At 31.0% G+C, this 14,905-nt stretch overlaps 2 protein-coding genes across 2 annotated transcripts; both read right to left on the minus strand.

Annotated features, from left to right (window-relative positions):
• Nucleotides 1-2,462: 2,462 nt before the first annotated feature.
• Nucleotides 2,463-6,957, minus strand: LOC123889146 (protein SRG1-like). Its single transcript, XM_045938368.1, has 4 exons — nucleotides 6,624-6,957; nucleotides 5,574-5,821; nucleotides 3,736-4,060; nucleotides 2,463-2,830 (listed from the first exon to the last, which is right to left on the minus strand). The coding sequence occupies exons 1-4, from the start codon at nucleotides 6,903-6,905 to the stop codon at nucleotides 2,564-2,566; spliced, it is 1,122 nt and encodes a 373-aa protein (XP_045794324.1). The 5' UTR covers nucleotides 6,906-6,957; the 3' UTR covers nucleotides 2,463-2,563.
• A 1,522-nt stretch (nucleotides 6,958-8,479) lies between these two features.
• On the minus strand, nucleotides 8,480-10,147 carry LOC123889148 (thaumatin-like protein). The gene is made up of 2 exons (XM_045938369.1): nucleotides 9,996-10,147; nucleotides 8,480-9,336 (listed from the first exon to the last, which is right to left on the minus strand). Exons 1-2 carry the CDS (start codon nucleotides 10,066-10,068, stop codon nucleotides 8,660-8,662), a joined length of 750 nt encoding a protein of 249 aa, XP_045794325.1. The 5' UTR covers nucleotides 10,069-10,147; the 3' UTR covers nucleotides 8,480-8,659.
• Between the last annotated feature and the right edge of the window lie 4,758 nt (nucleotides 10,148-14,905).

The raw sequence follows: 14,905 nt of genomic DNA on the forward strand, positions 1-14,905 counted from the left end.
TGGGGTGATTCGCTAGGAGGTCAAACACTCGGTGATTTTCACAAGAGGATAAAAGAGGTTTGACATCCTTGTCTTGGTATGTCACCCTTGCCTTGATGTGTGGTTGGGGACTTCAATAATCTTCTTTCATAGGCGCTGACATCAGTATTATCTTATTTAAATTTTAGTCACCCTATTAGATTGTGATTATGGATTACGTTGACGTCAAAACTATCTTATTTAAATCTTAGTACTAAGCACTAATGTCTTATCTAAATCCTAGTCTTCCAATACAAATTATGCTAACATAAGTATTGAAGTTAGAATTATCAAATTTACACTTATGTAGGCTCTAACGTTAGTATTATCTTATCTAAATTTCGGTCATCCAATCATATCATGATTACAGGTTAAAGTTTGCAAAGGGTAAGTATTTGAAGGAAAATTTTAGGATTATGGCTACTACCATGACTAACTAACATTTAAAATAACCAGACGTTTGACTCGTACGCTGACACGGGTCTTGTAACATTGTCGATTTTAATATTATATTTTTATTGAAATCATACAAAATAATTAATTGCAACATAAAAACTGCATAAACGTTCTTGAAAGATGAAAATATAGTTAACTCTTTAGCATTTTAAAATGTTTAGATGATAATATTTGGGCTTAGGATATTGTACTTTTATGTTTAGAAGTTAGTAGTATAATTTTTTAGGGTTTATACTACATATTCTCTTTACATCCTTTTTATTATGTTTATACTACATATTCTCTTTAGCCGTTTTCTCTTTACCTATTTCGTATCTCTATAAATGCTTTATATTTTTTATACTATAAATATATTTGAATTTTTACGCTAATGTTGACCTTTTCTACATTTGAATATTAAGTGGAAATGAAAGTGCACTATATATTTTTAGAGGGAAGATAAGATGAGCATGTCTAGCTTACAAAAACAGTTCTTGCAAGAACCCTTGATAATAAGTACTAACTTACAAAGATATTTTTTGCAAGAAACTTTGTGAACTATTAAGAGGGAGTACTATGCCATTAAGTTACTTGTACATGTGTGAAAGTGATGCTTTGAAGGGAAAATTTATTTGAAGTTTATGATTTTATGTTATTTTTTAATTTTTTTTATAATAGGGTTTTATTGAAATTCAGGTTGGAGAACTACGACTACAGTACAGATTCATTGTTATCAAATAATGATGTAATAATTAATCACAGATGTTGATTTGAGATCGAACAATTCAAATTTAAAATACAATTTTATAAATCAAAACGAGCTTAGCTGTCAATTAAAAGTCGGATGGCTCAGATCAATTACAGCACCCTACTATAACGGTGGGAAATCCCGAAGAACTACACATGCAGTGAACGTCGACCTACTCTCCCTCATAAAGTCATGAAATCAATACCAAGAGTTTTTGGCCCGAATGCAGGTAATGTTCATTGAAAAGTTTGAAGAGTCTAGTCACACTATAATGGAAAACTCACATTTATAAAAAAGGGTTTGGAGACAATTGGATAATATTTTTAAAATATCCTTCTCCACAAAAGCTCTCTTCTTGGGTGCACCTCTGGTCCTTCACCATATTAGGGTGTGTTTGAATATCTATTTGAGACTTTAGATATTATCAGTTTGTTTCTAGAATTTATTTTTCCGTTTTAATTTTAAATTGATTTTTTAATTTTGTAAGTATGATGTTGCTCTTTTAATGACCATTTGTTAAAAAAAAGCTCATATATGACCATTTATTGAGTGACATGATATTGTATGTCTTAAAGTATGCTTGAAAGTGGTTATTGTTTAAGAGTTGTTTCAAAATTAAAAAATTAATTGAAACTAAGTATGCATGAACTATATTTTTGAATTAGTAATAACAATGGTGTATTAATGATCGTTTTAACAACTAACCCAAATAAAATTTTGAATCATATGGACAATATATATATATATATATATATATATATATATATATATATATATATATATATATATATATATACACGATACTTCATCTTTGATACTTGATATTATAAACAAATTACCGTACTTTTTAAGCTTATTGGAAAACTATTGTATTTGGTCTATATTAGATCAAATTAATACATTTGTTTTCTAATAAACTTAAAAAGTAATTTACTTCTGTTAGAAATAATATAAAACCATTGATATGGCTCTATCCTAACACCTTAAGGTTTTGGGATAATCGGTTATTTGACATGGTATTAGAGCCTTATGACTAAGTGGTCTAGAGTTCGATCACCGCTCTCATCACTTTCTAATTAAAAAGTGGAATTTAAGCATATGATAGGTGGACATATGCATTATCCACGCTTCAAGCCCAAGTAGGCTCTTGCGTGAGGGGGCGTGTTTGAAATAATATAAAACCATTGAAATGGCTCTATCCTAACACCTTGAGATTTTGGGATAATCAGTTATTTGGCAACTTCTTATATTAAAAATAGGAGAAAGTATTTATTAAACATCATTATACATAGTTTTTTGAAGACAATCATTATACATAGTTGTCAACATGAAAAGGTAAACTTTTCAAGATTCCTCATTTTCTCAAACAGAACCTTTACTAGATTCCTTTATCTTTGCCACATCAGTGTGTTTTTTCCCCTCCATTTTTCTCTTCAACGATTGCCTTAAATAATCTCCATATACAACTTTCTGGTAAATCTTGGGGTTTTGAGCATCTATCATATGATCAAAGGGCTCAACTTCAACATCATCTCGAGGAAACAAAAATGTTGCATGAGAAGTCCTTCTCTTGTCCATATTTGTCACTGCTCTGTGTTCTACACTCTTATATTTTCCATTACTCCATATCTGCTTACATTACAAAAGTAATAAATTGAAAAGAAAAAAAAAAGTATAGATAATTAAGCTTCTGTTGGTATTATCACTTTCATTTTAAGCTTATTATAGAAATCTCTATATCATGTGTTGATTGTAAGAGCCTGGACCTCTTTTCTAGTATGCAATGATCTTCTCTACTCCCTCTCTAGTATAATTTTTGTCTTTCATAAGAATCGAACCACGTACTCTGGGGTTAAAGTACATGTTCGATCCATTCCCATTACGTATTTAGCAAAATTGGTAATAGAAATCTCTATTAGTGTTTATGGCTGTAGAGAAAACTCTACTAGGGGGGAATAAAGAAGATCGTGAGGTGACATTGTCGGGTGAGGGGCCCGGGCTGTTACAATGATTGTAGAAATAATTCAATTATGCCAATTTGGGGTTGACACCCATAAACACTAATAGAGAGACACACACTAGATGACACGACACCAAATTTACACTTACATGTCACTAATAATATAAAAAAATAAAAATAGTTGAATGTAATCCCACATGTGTTGGTGTTGTACATAAACACAGACACTTAACATACTTTCAATCCAAAGTTCTAAGGTTATATACGTTGACACATCAAGTTTAACCTTGCACGGAAAAAAATTGTCACTGAGATTTGTAGTTCTCTTGGACAATCAATGGTGCGTCTCTCCTAATTCATTATTTTTTTGTTTATAAAAGAAATAAGTTTCCATTTTTAAAATCAGGTGGTTAATGAGCTTCAGTTAAAGACGACTTATCTGGGAGTATCCGTGTTCAAATACTCGCTCGAACAATCTTTAACTAGACTTTATTTCTCGGTCAAATTCTAAATTACCCTTGACATTTTTTCCCCAAAAATCAGAGAATTAGAGGGAAATAAATCACATAATTACCTCTATTATATCTCCAACATTGACAACTAGAGCATCTGATAATGGAGTCACTGGTACCCAATTTCCTTTATGTCGAATTTCTAAGCCAGTCACATCATTATCTTGCATTAGTAAAGTAATGGTGCTTGAGTCCGAATGTGGACTCAAACCTAATACTTCCTCAGGTGTGTTGCAAGGAGGGTAATAGTTCACACGTAAACCTTGAAGTACTTCTTTATGTAGTCCAACAAGAGCATCTTCCTCCAACCCCATAATAACAGACAAAGAACATATAATTTCATAACCAACTCGTTTCACTTCACTTGAATATGCCTCTGTTATCTCCCTGTAGCAGATTAATTCCACTAAAATTACAAGATGTGCATATAATGTTGGGTTAAATATGGTTTTAGTATCTGCAAATATTCTACTTGTTACACAGACCAATTTTAATATAAATTTTCTGGCTAAACTGTACTTTTGGTCTTAAAATTTTCAAAAATTTGCAATTTTGGTCTATAATATAATATTCATAATATATAGCACTTTTGCCTCGCTAACTCTAGTCCCTTTTGCAAAAGGCTGAATACCCCACTGATTTTGACCAAGTCAACACACATGTGGTCAAAAACTTACATGCCAAATTAGTAAGTCTTGCCACATACTCCCTCCGTCCCAAAATATAAGCAATAACGAGTCAAAAAAACTTGTATTTGATTAAAAATTTGGACCAAATACATCCACTTTAGTTGACCACCTTTTGCTTATATTTTGGGACGGAGGAAGTATATGTTGAAGTAAACACTATTTTGGGACGCAGAAAAGTGATATATTTTTCTAGAATTAAAAGCACATCATAGCCACATAATTTGCTTGCTCATGCCTTGGAGAACCGCGAATTGGTACGTGAGTACCGGTTCCCAATACTTTAACAAATTGGCACAAAAATTCGTGAAAACTTGCGAACCGTGTGACTATGAAGCACATTTAAAACTATAAGGCTTAAATGCAGTTTTATCCCCCTATTTTGAATAAATCAGAATTTTACACCCCCTATTTTAAAATCCGGAATTTTACCCCCCCCTCCCCCCAATTCAAAAATCCTGAATTTTACCCCCTATTTTATAATTTTTTTGGATTTTGCCCCCCCTGCCCCCCAAAAAAACAAAATCTACACAAAATCTGCTTCTGACCTGTCCAATTACTAATTCTGCAGAAATCTGCTCCTAACCTTCAAATTCAATATCGTCTACCGAACGCATCGTAACTCAAAATTCGATGAAATTGAACTGCTAACAAGGGTAATTTCGTTAGCTTTCCATACATGTAAATACTATTCAAACCGAAGCTACAAGGTGAGAGACATGATGAAAATATCAGTAGTGGGTCCATACGATAATGAATTTGGACAGACCTTTATTAAAACGATAATTAATCTCTTTCCGTAACTCCAAATTTAGTGGGGTTTTGTTCTGTGGAAAGCTAACTCGATTACAGTAATTTTAGTTTGATGAATTATTGATCAAAATTGAGTTATGTGCGAAGGTTTGAAGTTGAGACTTAGAAGCAGATTTTGTGCAAAATTTTGGAGGGGCAAAATCCAAAAAATTATAAAATAGGGGGGGTAAAATTCAGGATTTTAAAATAGGGGGGGGGGGGGGAATTCTGGATTTTAAAATAGGAGAGTAAAATTCCAATTTATTCAAAATTAGGGGTAAAACTGCATTTAAGTCAAACTATAATTAATATTTAATTTAAAGACTTAAATATGTAAAATGTAAGGAAAAATAGGAAAGTTCTATTTTCAGAGAGACAAAAAACATATGTAAATTTTAATTTAAATTGTCAAAATTGCTTACTTGAATCCTAGTGGAGGTTTTGGCCAAAATTGAAGCTGCCTGAACCGGGTGGGATAAATGAGTAAAAATAGTGTGTCTGTCCAATCAAGTGTCTGTTCCTCAGAAACAACATAAGCATGTCCATAGCCATGTACATCATTTGAGAGCATTGCATACTTGTCCTTCTCTATTATTGGAAGTTTGAAAAACTCATCTGTTACATTCCTCATATTCTGCATAACTTCTTTTTGCACACCATGATTCACTATCTGCAAATTATATATTTACAATCTCAAGTAGCACAACCAAATAAAAATCTAATTTATCAAATACTGTGAATTGTTTGGATCTATTAGTTTTGTTGTTATTAACAATTTTTAAAAAGGTCAACAACTCTAATATATATCGCGACATCAAGGTTTTTATTGTCTCCGCAACTGCAATGCGACAACAATTAATGTTGCATAATCTTTTGTTGGATTTTCAGGATGAGTGATTAAGTCATATATCAACTATAAATGGATAAATGTTGGATATATAAGAGAGATGACCCAAATATCTAATACGGGAATGGATTAGATGCAGTCAAGTTTGGTGCAGTTAGTGTGTAGTAAGATCTTTGTTACCGTCCGATCAAGATCAGATGGTTCATATCTTTATACAATTTTTTATCTATATTTAATATAAAATTCTGAGCTTAAAATCTAGACCGTCCCATCTCAATCAGACGGTCACATATTATTGACTGCATGCTCGCTCCGAATGCACATAATCCAGATCCATCTAATATCTTATAAGGTTTTGGGTTGAGATGTGTCATCTTCATCTCTCGTGGTCCGGAGCATTTGGGGCCCATTGTTTCTCTCGTCGTGTCGCTCCCCTGAACTCCCCAACAAGTGGTATCAGAGCTGTGATTCTACTTGATGGGGGAGCGAGAGTAAATCATGATATTAGATCAACTATATAATGCCTTTTGAAAGATGAAAAGTAAGAGTTGGAAAATATCTATACACAAAAGGGGTATACATGTTTTTTGTACATTTCTATATATCAAGTTTAAGGAATTATTACCTGAAAGAAACCCCACTCCTTGCATGCTATATCAAGTTTGTGTAATTCTTCCATGTTCCCATTTGAAAGCAGTGTTAAATCAATGACAGGTATCTCAGAAGAAAGGTGAGGCATGTAGTTTACTTTCTCCATTTCTTCTTGATTCCTTATGTATCTCTTAGGAACTTGCAAAGGATTTATCTCCACCATTTCTTGAACATTTGGTACCGGTAAAGATGGACATAAAGTGAATGCTTCTTCCATCTCAATTCCTAACTCATTATCATCTATGTTGATACTCATCTTTAACTTTTGCTTGCTGTATATGTTAGCTTTGAGGGATTGAGAACTTTTAAAGGGTATGTAAAGTTTTTTTTTTTGTAACAACTTGGTAAACATAATATGAGTTTAATTCTTGGAATTGTCTATTTGAAAGACGGTCTAATTTTGTATTAAAAAATAAATGAATGTTTGTTGCCGAATCTAGGATTATTCCTATAACGGCCGGCAAAAAGACCTAAGTCCTGCAATAGTTTGAAGTGTTTGTTTGGGGTTAGAGACTCTACTAGAAAATTATATTTTTTAACACATTGAATAATCAACGTATCTACGAGGGAGTAGTATTGAATATGAATAAAAGAAGTTTTATTTGTTTGTATTTAGAGAGAATCTTGAGCTTCTCTAGAAATAAATATACCTCTACAAGTCAATCCAAATGGGAAAACCACTTTAGTTCTTTTATCTACATTGATTTGGATTAATCGAAACTATTTTTTGGATGTTCCAACTAAAGAAAACTTCAATTGCATAGGTAAGCTGGGATATGAACAAAGTTGATTCATGTAAAGAAATCAAAATATTGCAATTTGCTAAATAAATTAATCTCATATATGGTACAAATAAAATAATAATAGGCTAAAAGCAATGATACCACAACTCAAACCTAAAGTTTTGTATCTAATCTAAATCTAATAAAGTAGAGATAATGTTCAATGGATTTTTACTCTATTGCATTACACTCTTTATCTTTAAAAGATAAAATAGATAGGTCTACTTTGTTGTCTGCATACTATTTTAGCCTAAAAATTTGAAGCAATTGGTAAATAAAAATTTGAAATTACTCCTTCGTTTTTCATTATATAAGTAAGTGATTAACACTTTACCAAAAAAAAAAAGGTAAGTGATTAACTATGTTTTACTTTGGCTTAATTAGTAAAATGGTCCCTTAAAAATATTTTTGGTTTCAGATTGGTCCCTTAAAAAAAAAAGTCCGAATAGGTCCCTTAAAGAAAAAAAGGTCCGAATAGGTCCCTTAAAGACATCTCCGTTAATCAGTTTGGTCCTTAAAAAAGGGTTCGAATAGGACCAAACTGATTAACGAATATGTCTTGAAGGGACCTATTCAGACATTTTTTTCTTCTTTAAGGGACCTATTCGGACCTTTTTTTTCTTTAAGGGACCAATCTGAAACAAAAAATGTCTTTAGGGGATCATTCTTTTACTTTTTATTTCGAACTAGGCCGAAGTTCAATTTCCTATAAGTATGACACTAGTAAAATGTCTAGTGCAAAACTATATGTATTTGTTTGGAAATGGATTCTTTGCACTCGAAAATGACGGCAGAGTGATCTTAAGTCTCAATCCTTAAAAAAGTTTATATCTCGAAATTTTATTTTAATTGTCAACCATTTAATATTTTGTTTAGTGGCCAACATATACTCGACCGTGTGAATTTACGATTCTCTTATCGCAGAAAAGCTTACCTTGTAGCTATGAGTGAAAAGACTATCAATGCCAAAAGAAACAGACATTATATATATTCCCAAGTAAAATACATTAAACAAAGTAAAATGCTATATATTACCAATCTACCCTTCTTTTAAACTATAATGATCAAGAACATAAACTATTCAAAAATAACAATGAAAAAGACTTAAAAACATAACTATGCAAATTAAAAACAGAACACTAAATTATCTTAGTTCTTGACTAATGACAGAAAACATTATCTTTGCAATTCTATGACAGCATCTTCAACTTCATTTTCGGCACATCAATTACTGCGGCGGAGGACAGAAAGTGATAACATACCTTGGAGCCCTACATCTATTAAGACTACTAGTATCATCATAAGCATAACTATAAGCCTTAGGACAAATAGCCTTAAAAAGATTAGCAAAAAGTGTAGGTTTACAAGTTTTAGGATCAGCATAGCTTCCTGTACAACAATACTTAGCAGATTGCATAGCCAAACAAGCACTTTTACAACCAACAACTTTTCCATTCCTCTTAACTTCAAGTGCTGATGGACAACAAACATTCAAATCGACTTCACAAGAAGCTATTCCACAACCTATTCCACCTCCAATTGGTTTCATTGAAACAGGTAAATTGAAACCATCAACTAAACTTACATCATAGAAATGTAATGGTGAAGATGATGATCCTAATGTCATTTCAACAACTGTTGCTGGTGGAACTCCTCCTAATCCTGCACATTGTAGTTTTCCAAAACAATCTCCTGTTAGACAATGACCGTTTCCGTCGTTGTCGAAATTACAACCTTGTCTTCCCCATATTCTTCCTGACCATTTTTCTTGTACATCTAAGACTATTTCGTCGCCGCTACCTAGATGAAATCCACCATTTTTTGGTGTTTGTTGCCCTGATCCTCCTAGTATTCCTGGCCATACACTTTCCCCACAATTGTTCACTAGAATTAGTTGAGCCCCATCTGCATAAAATTTTTGATAAATGTTTAGCAAAATACTAATATTTCAAACTAAAGATTGTTAGATAACATCATATAAAAGCAACCAACAATGAATTGGTACAAGTGGTAAGGGTCTTAGTCCCCTTAAGCATGTTGTCAGGGGTTTGATTACCGACTCATGCGTATGAAGAAAATTCGGTTGGAGGGGAGAATCCATCTTGTGTGCCCTAGAGGTTGATTTGTTATGTATGTGCATGTGCATATAATTTCAGTCATTGATTTGTTTATCAGCGTTTGATATTAATTACTTTACTCTCTAATCACTTTAAATAAGTTTGATCCTATGTGCATCTCACTTTAGTTAGTTACATAAGTTATTCTTGTCTCCTATTTTACATACACTAATTTTAAAAGTGATATACATTATGGATACTCTAGATCCCTCTAGCTCGATCAAACCTAATGCTTTGGCTTGATGTTTTAGTCCTCGATCATGCGTCCTGTACGATTTTCAACCGCAATTTCATTAAAGTTCCGAAACCAAATCTCTAGGTGGTTTTGGTGATTGCGCAGTAGAACCAAACATAAGTTAAGTGTATTAGAAGTTTTTTTATTTTTTTTGTGAACATTTATTACAAATAGAAAAATAAACAATGAGGAAGAAGAATTAAAGGTGTTACCTATGAGTATGATGGAACAAAAGGCCATTAAGCAATAGAGAAGTGTGGAAGTTCTTGACATTGTTTCAAGCATGATCAATTTTCAATCTGAATACTAAATGATCAAAATGTGATGCTATCTATTATATAGTGTATAAAGTGACTGTGTGTGACAAGTGCTAACTTTTTTTATATGAAAAAGCATAAGATGGTTTTGTAACTATCCACTGTGACCATCATAAGCTTTTTTAACTTTATTTTCTTTGCTTACTTTCAACTTTCACTTTCATAATAATAACATAGGAGCATATATCCATTGCTTCTACTTGGAGATTTCTTTTTCAAGTAACTATTTTATTAAAATAATAAAATAGTTAAAATAGCTATAAGCTATATAAATAATTTGATTTTTTTAGGCAACTTGCTAGAAAAATAAAGCTATAAAGAAATATGTACCATGTGATATGAACTTTAGTTGGATTAAGGAACGTTCTTATCATAAATTTCAATGATATATATAGCATATTTTTCAATAGGAAATTTATAAAAGTACAAGGCTAGCTGCTATATGATTTTTGTTTTTATTTTATAACATCAGCCATATCTGTTTCTGTCTTAAAATGGAAAGGTAGATAGTACACGTTAGAAGATATTATGCCCTCTACTTTTTAAGCCTTCTAGCTTAAGATTTTCTTTTATTCTTAATGACACTTATGAAACAAATTGGGTTGCATATAGTGACTATTGAAGGTTTAGTATTTTTTTTTTTAACCATTGTATTGGAAATTTGGGTGTATCCTTAACAAAAGAAATTAAGTTCCTTTATCTTAATTGTTTGTGTTAATGTAGTTTTCCCATGAGGCACCAACGCCTCTAAAATTAAATGTGTATGACATGTATTCGGTCCGACACTCATATGACATGTGACAACTTATATAAATGTTCCAATAAAAACTTATTTTTTGGTTAAATTGAATTTTTGTCCTCTTAAGTTTCAGAAACTTAGGAGATTTTGGCCCCCTAATATTCAAAATAGCATTTTTGACCCTATCTTTGTCCCTTTTTGCAAAAGGTCAACTTTGACAAAATCAACCATGATGTGGCAAGACACTTAAATAAAGGTTTAATTAGTCTATTGATCCCTTAAAGATATTTTAGGTTTCACAATGATCTCTTAAAGAAAAAAAAGGTTCGGATTGATCCCTTAAAGAAAAAAAATCCGGATTGGTTCCTTAAAGACATATATGTTTGCCATATTGGTCATTTCCGTTAAATTTTAACTCCAAATATAACAAAAAATTTCGATGGTTAAAATTTTAAAAATTAATAAGATTTTTGGTAGACCACTTACACTTAATGACATCCACAATTCAGTCAACTAAAACTAACGTTTTTTGAAAAAATTGACAGAAAGGACCAATGTAAGAAACAGACGTGTCTTTAAGGGACCAATCCGGACCTTTTTTCCTTTAAGGGACCATTGTGAAACCTAAAATGTCTTTAAGGGACCAATAGACTAATAAATAGAAGAGATTAAAGGATATAAGCAGGCAGGGACGGAGCCATGTACATGGCTGTGTGGGCAGGAGCCCCCACTTCAATTTTAATTTGCTACTATGTACTAGTAATATATGTATATGTGCCTAGCAATGCATAGTTTAAAATACTTTTCTTTTTGGAAAAAATGCATATATTACAACAACAAATGGCCTAGTGTGTTTCACTATATGCATGTATATATTTTTCTTTTATATAGTTTCATTTCTTTAAGGGCAAACCATCATTTTAGTCTGTTGAAATGTAACTCGCGGTTATATTGATCTTTAAATATATTGAAATTGCAAATACATTCATAGTATCTCTTTTATTAGTAATTTTATGGACTAAAATGACTAACGTAAAATACATTTGAGTGCCAAATTGACTACCTAAAATCAGATTTGAAGATCAAAATGATTAATAAAAAAGACATTTAGGAACCTAATTGCAGTTTTGATACATTCTAGGACGAATGTGATAGCGAGATACATTTTAATCAAGACTTGTTTAATATTTAATAATTACTCATATTTAAGTTGATTTTTGGCACAATTTATTTGTTATTTATGCACTCATACATATTTCTTATTAATATTATATTTTTGTTTACTTAATGTTGCCCCCACTATTCAAAGTTTCTGGCTCCGTCACTGTAAGCAGACATAGTAAAACAATGTTACACAAACAACCAATAATGTTTTATCTTTATACTATATCACCGCACTTATGTATGGTTATTTTGAAATTACTTATATGACACGGAAAAGTGATGATTTCTCATTGAATATTTGTGTAAACTTTCGTTACGGTGACTACTTAACATTTTTAAACTCTAAATAAAAACTTATAATAAAAAAGAATGGAAGAGATCACATGAAAGCATTCTAACCACACATTATCACAACACACAGGCAAAAGACTAGCAAACTGTGAAAGCATCAGCCTTATAACCTTCACTTTGCATTCTTTGTAAAAATTCCACAAATCACCCAGAAAAGTAGAATGAAAATTTCGCAAGGTAGCAGCACATCCACAGAAATTATAACATTATATGAACCAACATTTCTATGAGGCATTTCCTCAAACACCTTTGTCGCATCACCGATATCACCATGTCTACTATACATTGACATAACAGAGTTAGCAACAACGATATCCGTCGTAAATCCAATTCTCACTCTTCCCATGAATCAATCTTCCTAAAACCAAATCATCAAGCTCACCAGAAACTTTGGAAATTGTAGCAAGAGTTTAATTTTAATCATCAGGCATCAAACTATCATAGCGACCACGACCCATTCCTTTTTATTTTTTAATTATTAGATGGCGTTAAGAGTCTCACAACGGTTGATAGATGGTCTGACTAAGTGTTGATATACTATAGATAATCTCATCTTACAAGCCGGTTTTGTAAGGACGAGTTATGTTCAATACTCATTTCTAAGAGATGCGAAAAAAGTTGATATAGCAAATGAGTCACTTATTTTTTAAGTGACTTGTCATATCGGTGTTGACTTGTTCATAATTGATTTTTTGCAAAATCGGACAAAAATAATGGGCTAAAAATGCTATTTTAAAAATTAGGGGTCAAAGTCTTAAGTCTCTGAAACTTAAGGACCAAAAGTGTTGTTTAACTTTATTTTTTCTACTAAACCTGCTAAACTAAATAGGAAGAGGGGTACTTTACAAAAAGGAATAACTGCACGTTAAATATGTTTTTGATCATATAAAATGGTGATCTTCTAAGTTTAATGCTTAGTTAATTTTTATTAAATTTTTAGTCCCTAAAAAATAATCATGTATTAGATCCGTGTTTTGGTCTCTACTGTTTTTTTTTTATAAGCAATATATATTATATTATAAGATAGTACAATGAGTACTCAATCCCTTACAACTCAAAACAAATTATAATATGTTTTGGAAACAAACCAGAGGATTATAGCACCAATCAGAAAAAGATGAAAAATAATTGCGACCAGACCGACCACTAAACCACACTCAAGAAATAGATTTGATGTCATCCAACAGAGATGAAGCATTCAATATAGTTCCATTGAAAACCATATTATTTCTATGCTTCCAAATATACCAAGTAGTGGCTAACCAAATCAAGTGTCTAACTCGCACGCCTTTATTTGATTTAATCAATTCACCAATCAACAAGAAATGATTCAAAGCTTCTACACCCGTTGGTAAACTCTTTCCTAGCAATCATCGGTCTCTACTGTTAATTTAATTTGTATTTTTGAATGATTTTTTTGCAAGTATATTTAGAACATCATAAAAAGTTCGTCCATAAAAAACGAGCTCCAAATTTGATTTCTAAGTCATGATTTTAGTTATTTTTATCTTGAACTTCTATTGTTTTAAAAAATTTTAAATTTTACTAAATAAACTTTATATGATATTTTAAACATGTATATGAAAAATTATTCAAAAATTTAAGAGTTTAATAATAATTAAACAAATTTAATTTAAGTAGAAACTAAAATTAGGATTATGCATTAAAAAACTTATATGGACTAAAAATACAATATAAATCAAGTAAGTACATTTTATAGGGACTTTCAAAACATATTTAACCATAAAAATAATAGTGCATTAAAATAGTTTGGCTAAATTAAACTTTGGTCCTTGAATTAATTTTAGGTTTCACTTTATTCCTTAATTTGTTTTTCTTCATTTTAGTCCCTTAGGCTACAAACATTGAAACATCACACAATTTGGTCCTTTAATATTTTTTATTTTATTTTAGTCTTTTACTTGACAAGAAAAGTTATAAATGATAAGTAAAAAAAAATTATAAATGTTGAACACTTTGTAAGTTATAAAATTTGGACAATTTCAAAATATCTTAATAATTCATAACTTCGGGGATCAAAATTCAACGAAATATACTTAAAGACCGTATTTGGTAACACAAATAAGCTAGCTTATAACTTATTATATGAGTTTATAAGTTTGTTTCAAAAAATTAAAGGTATTTGATAACAAACTTTTTTTTACTAGCATATAACTTTTTTTCATATGCTATTTCAAGTAGCGTTTGAGCTTATAGCTTATAGCTTTTTACACTTTATTCCATTTTTATCCTTTAATTTAATAACTACCCACACTAAAAAAGAAACTACCAACTATCAATTATGTCATTTTATATTTATTAACCATTTAAAATTTAATTTCATCAAATACTTTAATTTCAAGTAGTTGAGTTTTCAGTTATCAGCTAGCTTATCAACTATGTGCTACTTATAGCTTATTTTTATCGAACAGACCCAAAAACTAAATTATCTAACATTTATTATTTAAGCGACTAAAATATAAAAAAAAAATTGACAATAAGAAAAAAAAAATTAACCCTTTAAAAATTTTACATACATGAATTGGTCTTT

This window comes from Trifolium pratense, linkage group LG6 (genome assembly GCF_020283565.1).
Source record: "Trifolium pratense cultivar HEN17-A07 linkage group LG6, ARS_RC_1.1, whole genome shotgun sequence".
Taxonomy (NCBI): Eukaryota; Viridiplantae; Streptophyta; class Magnoliopsida; order Fabales; family Fabaceae; genus Trifolium; species Trifolium pratense.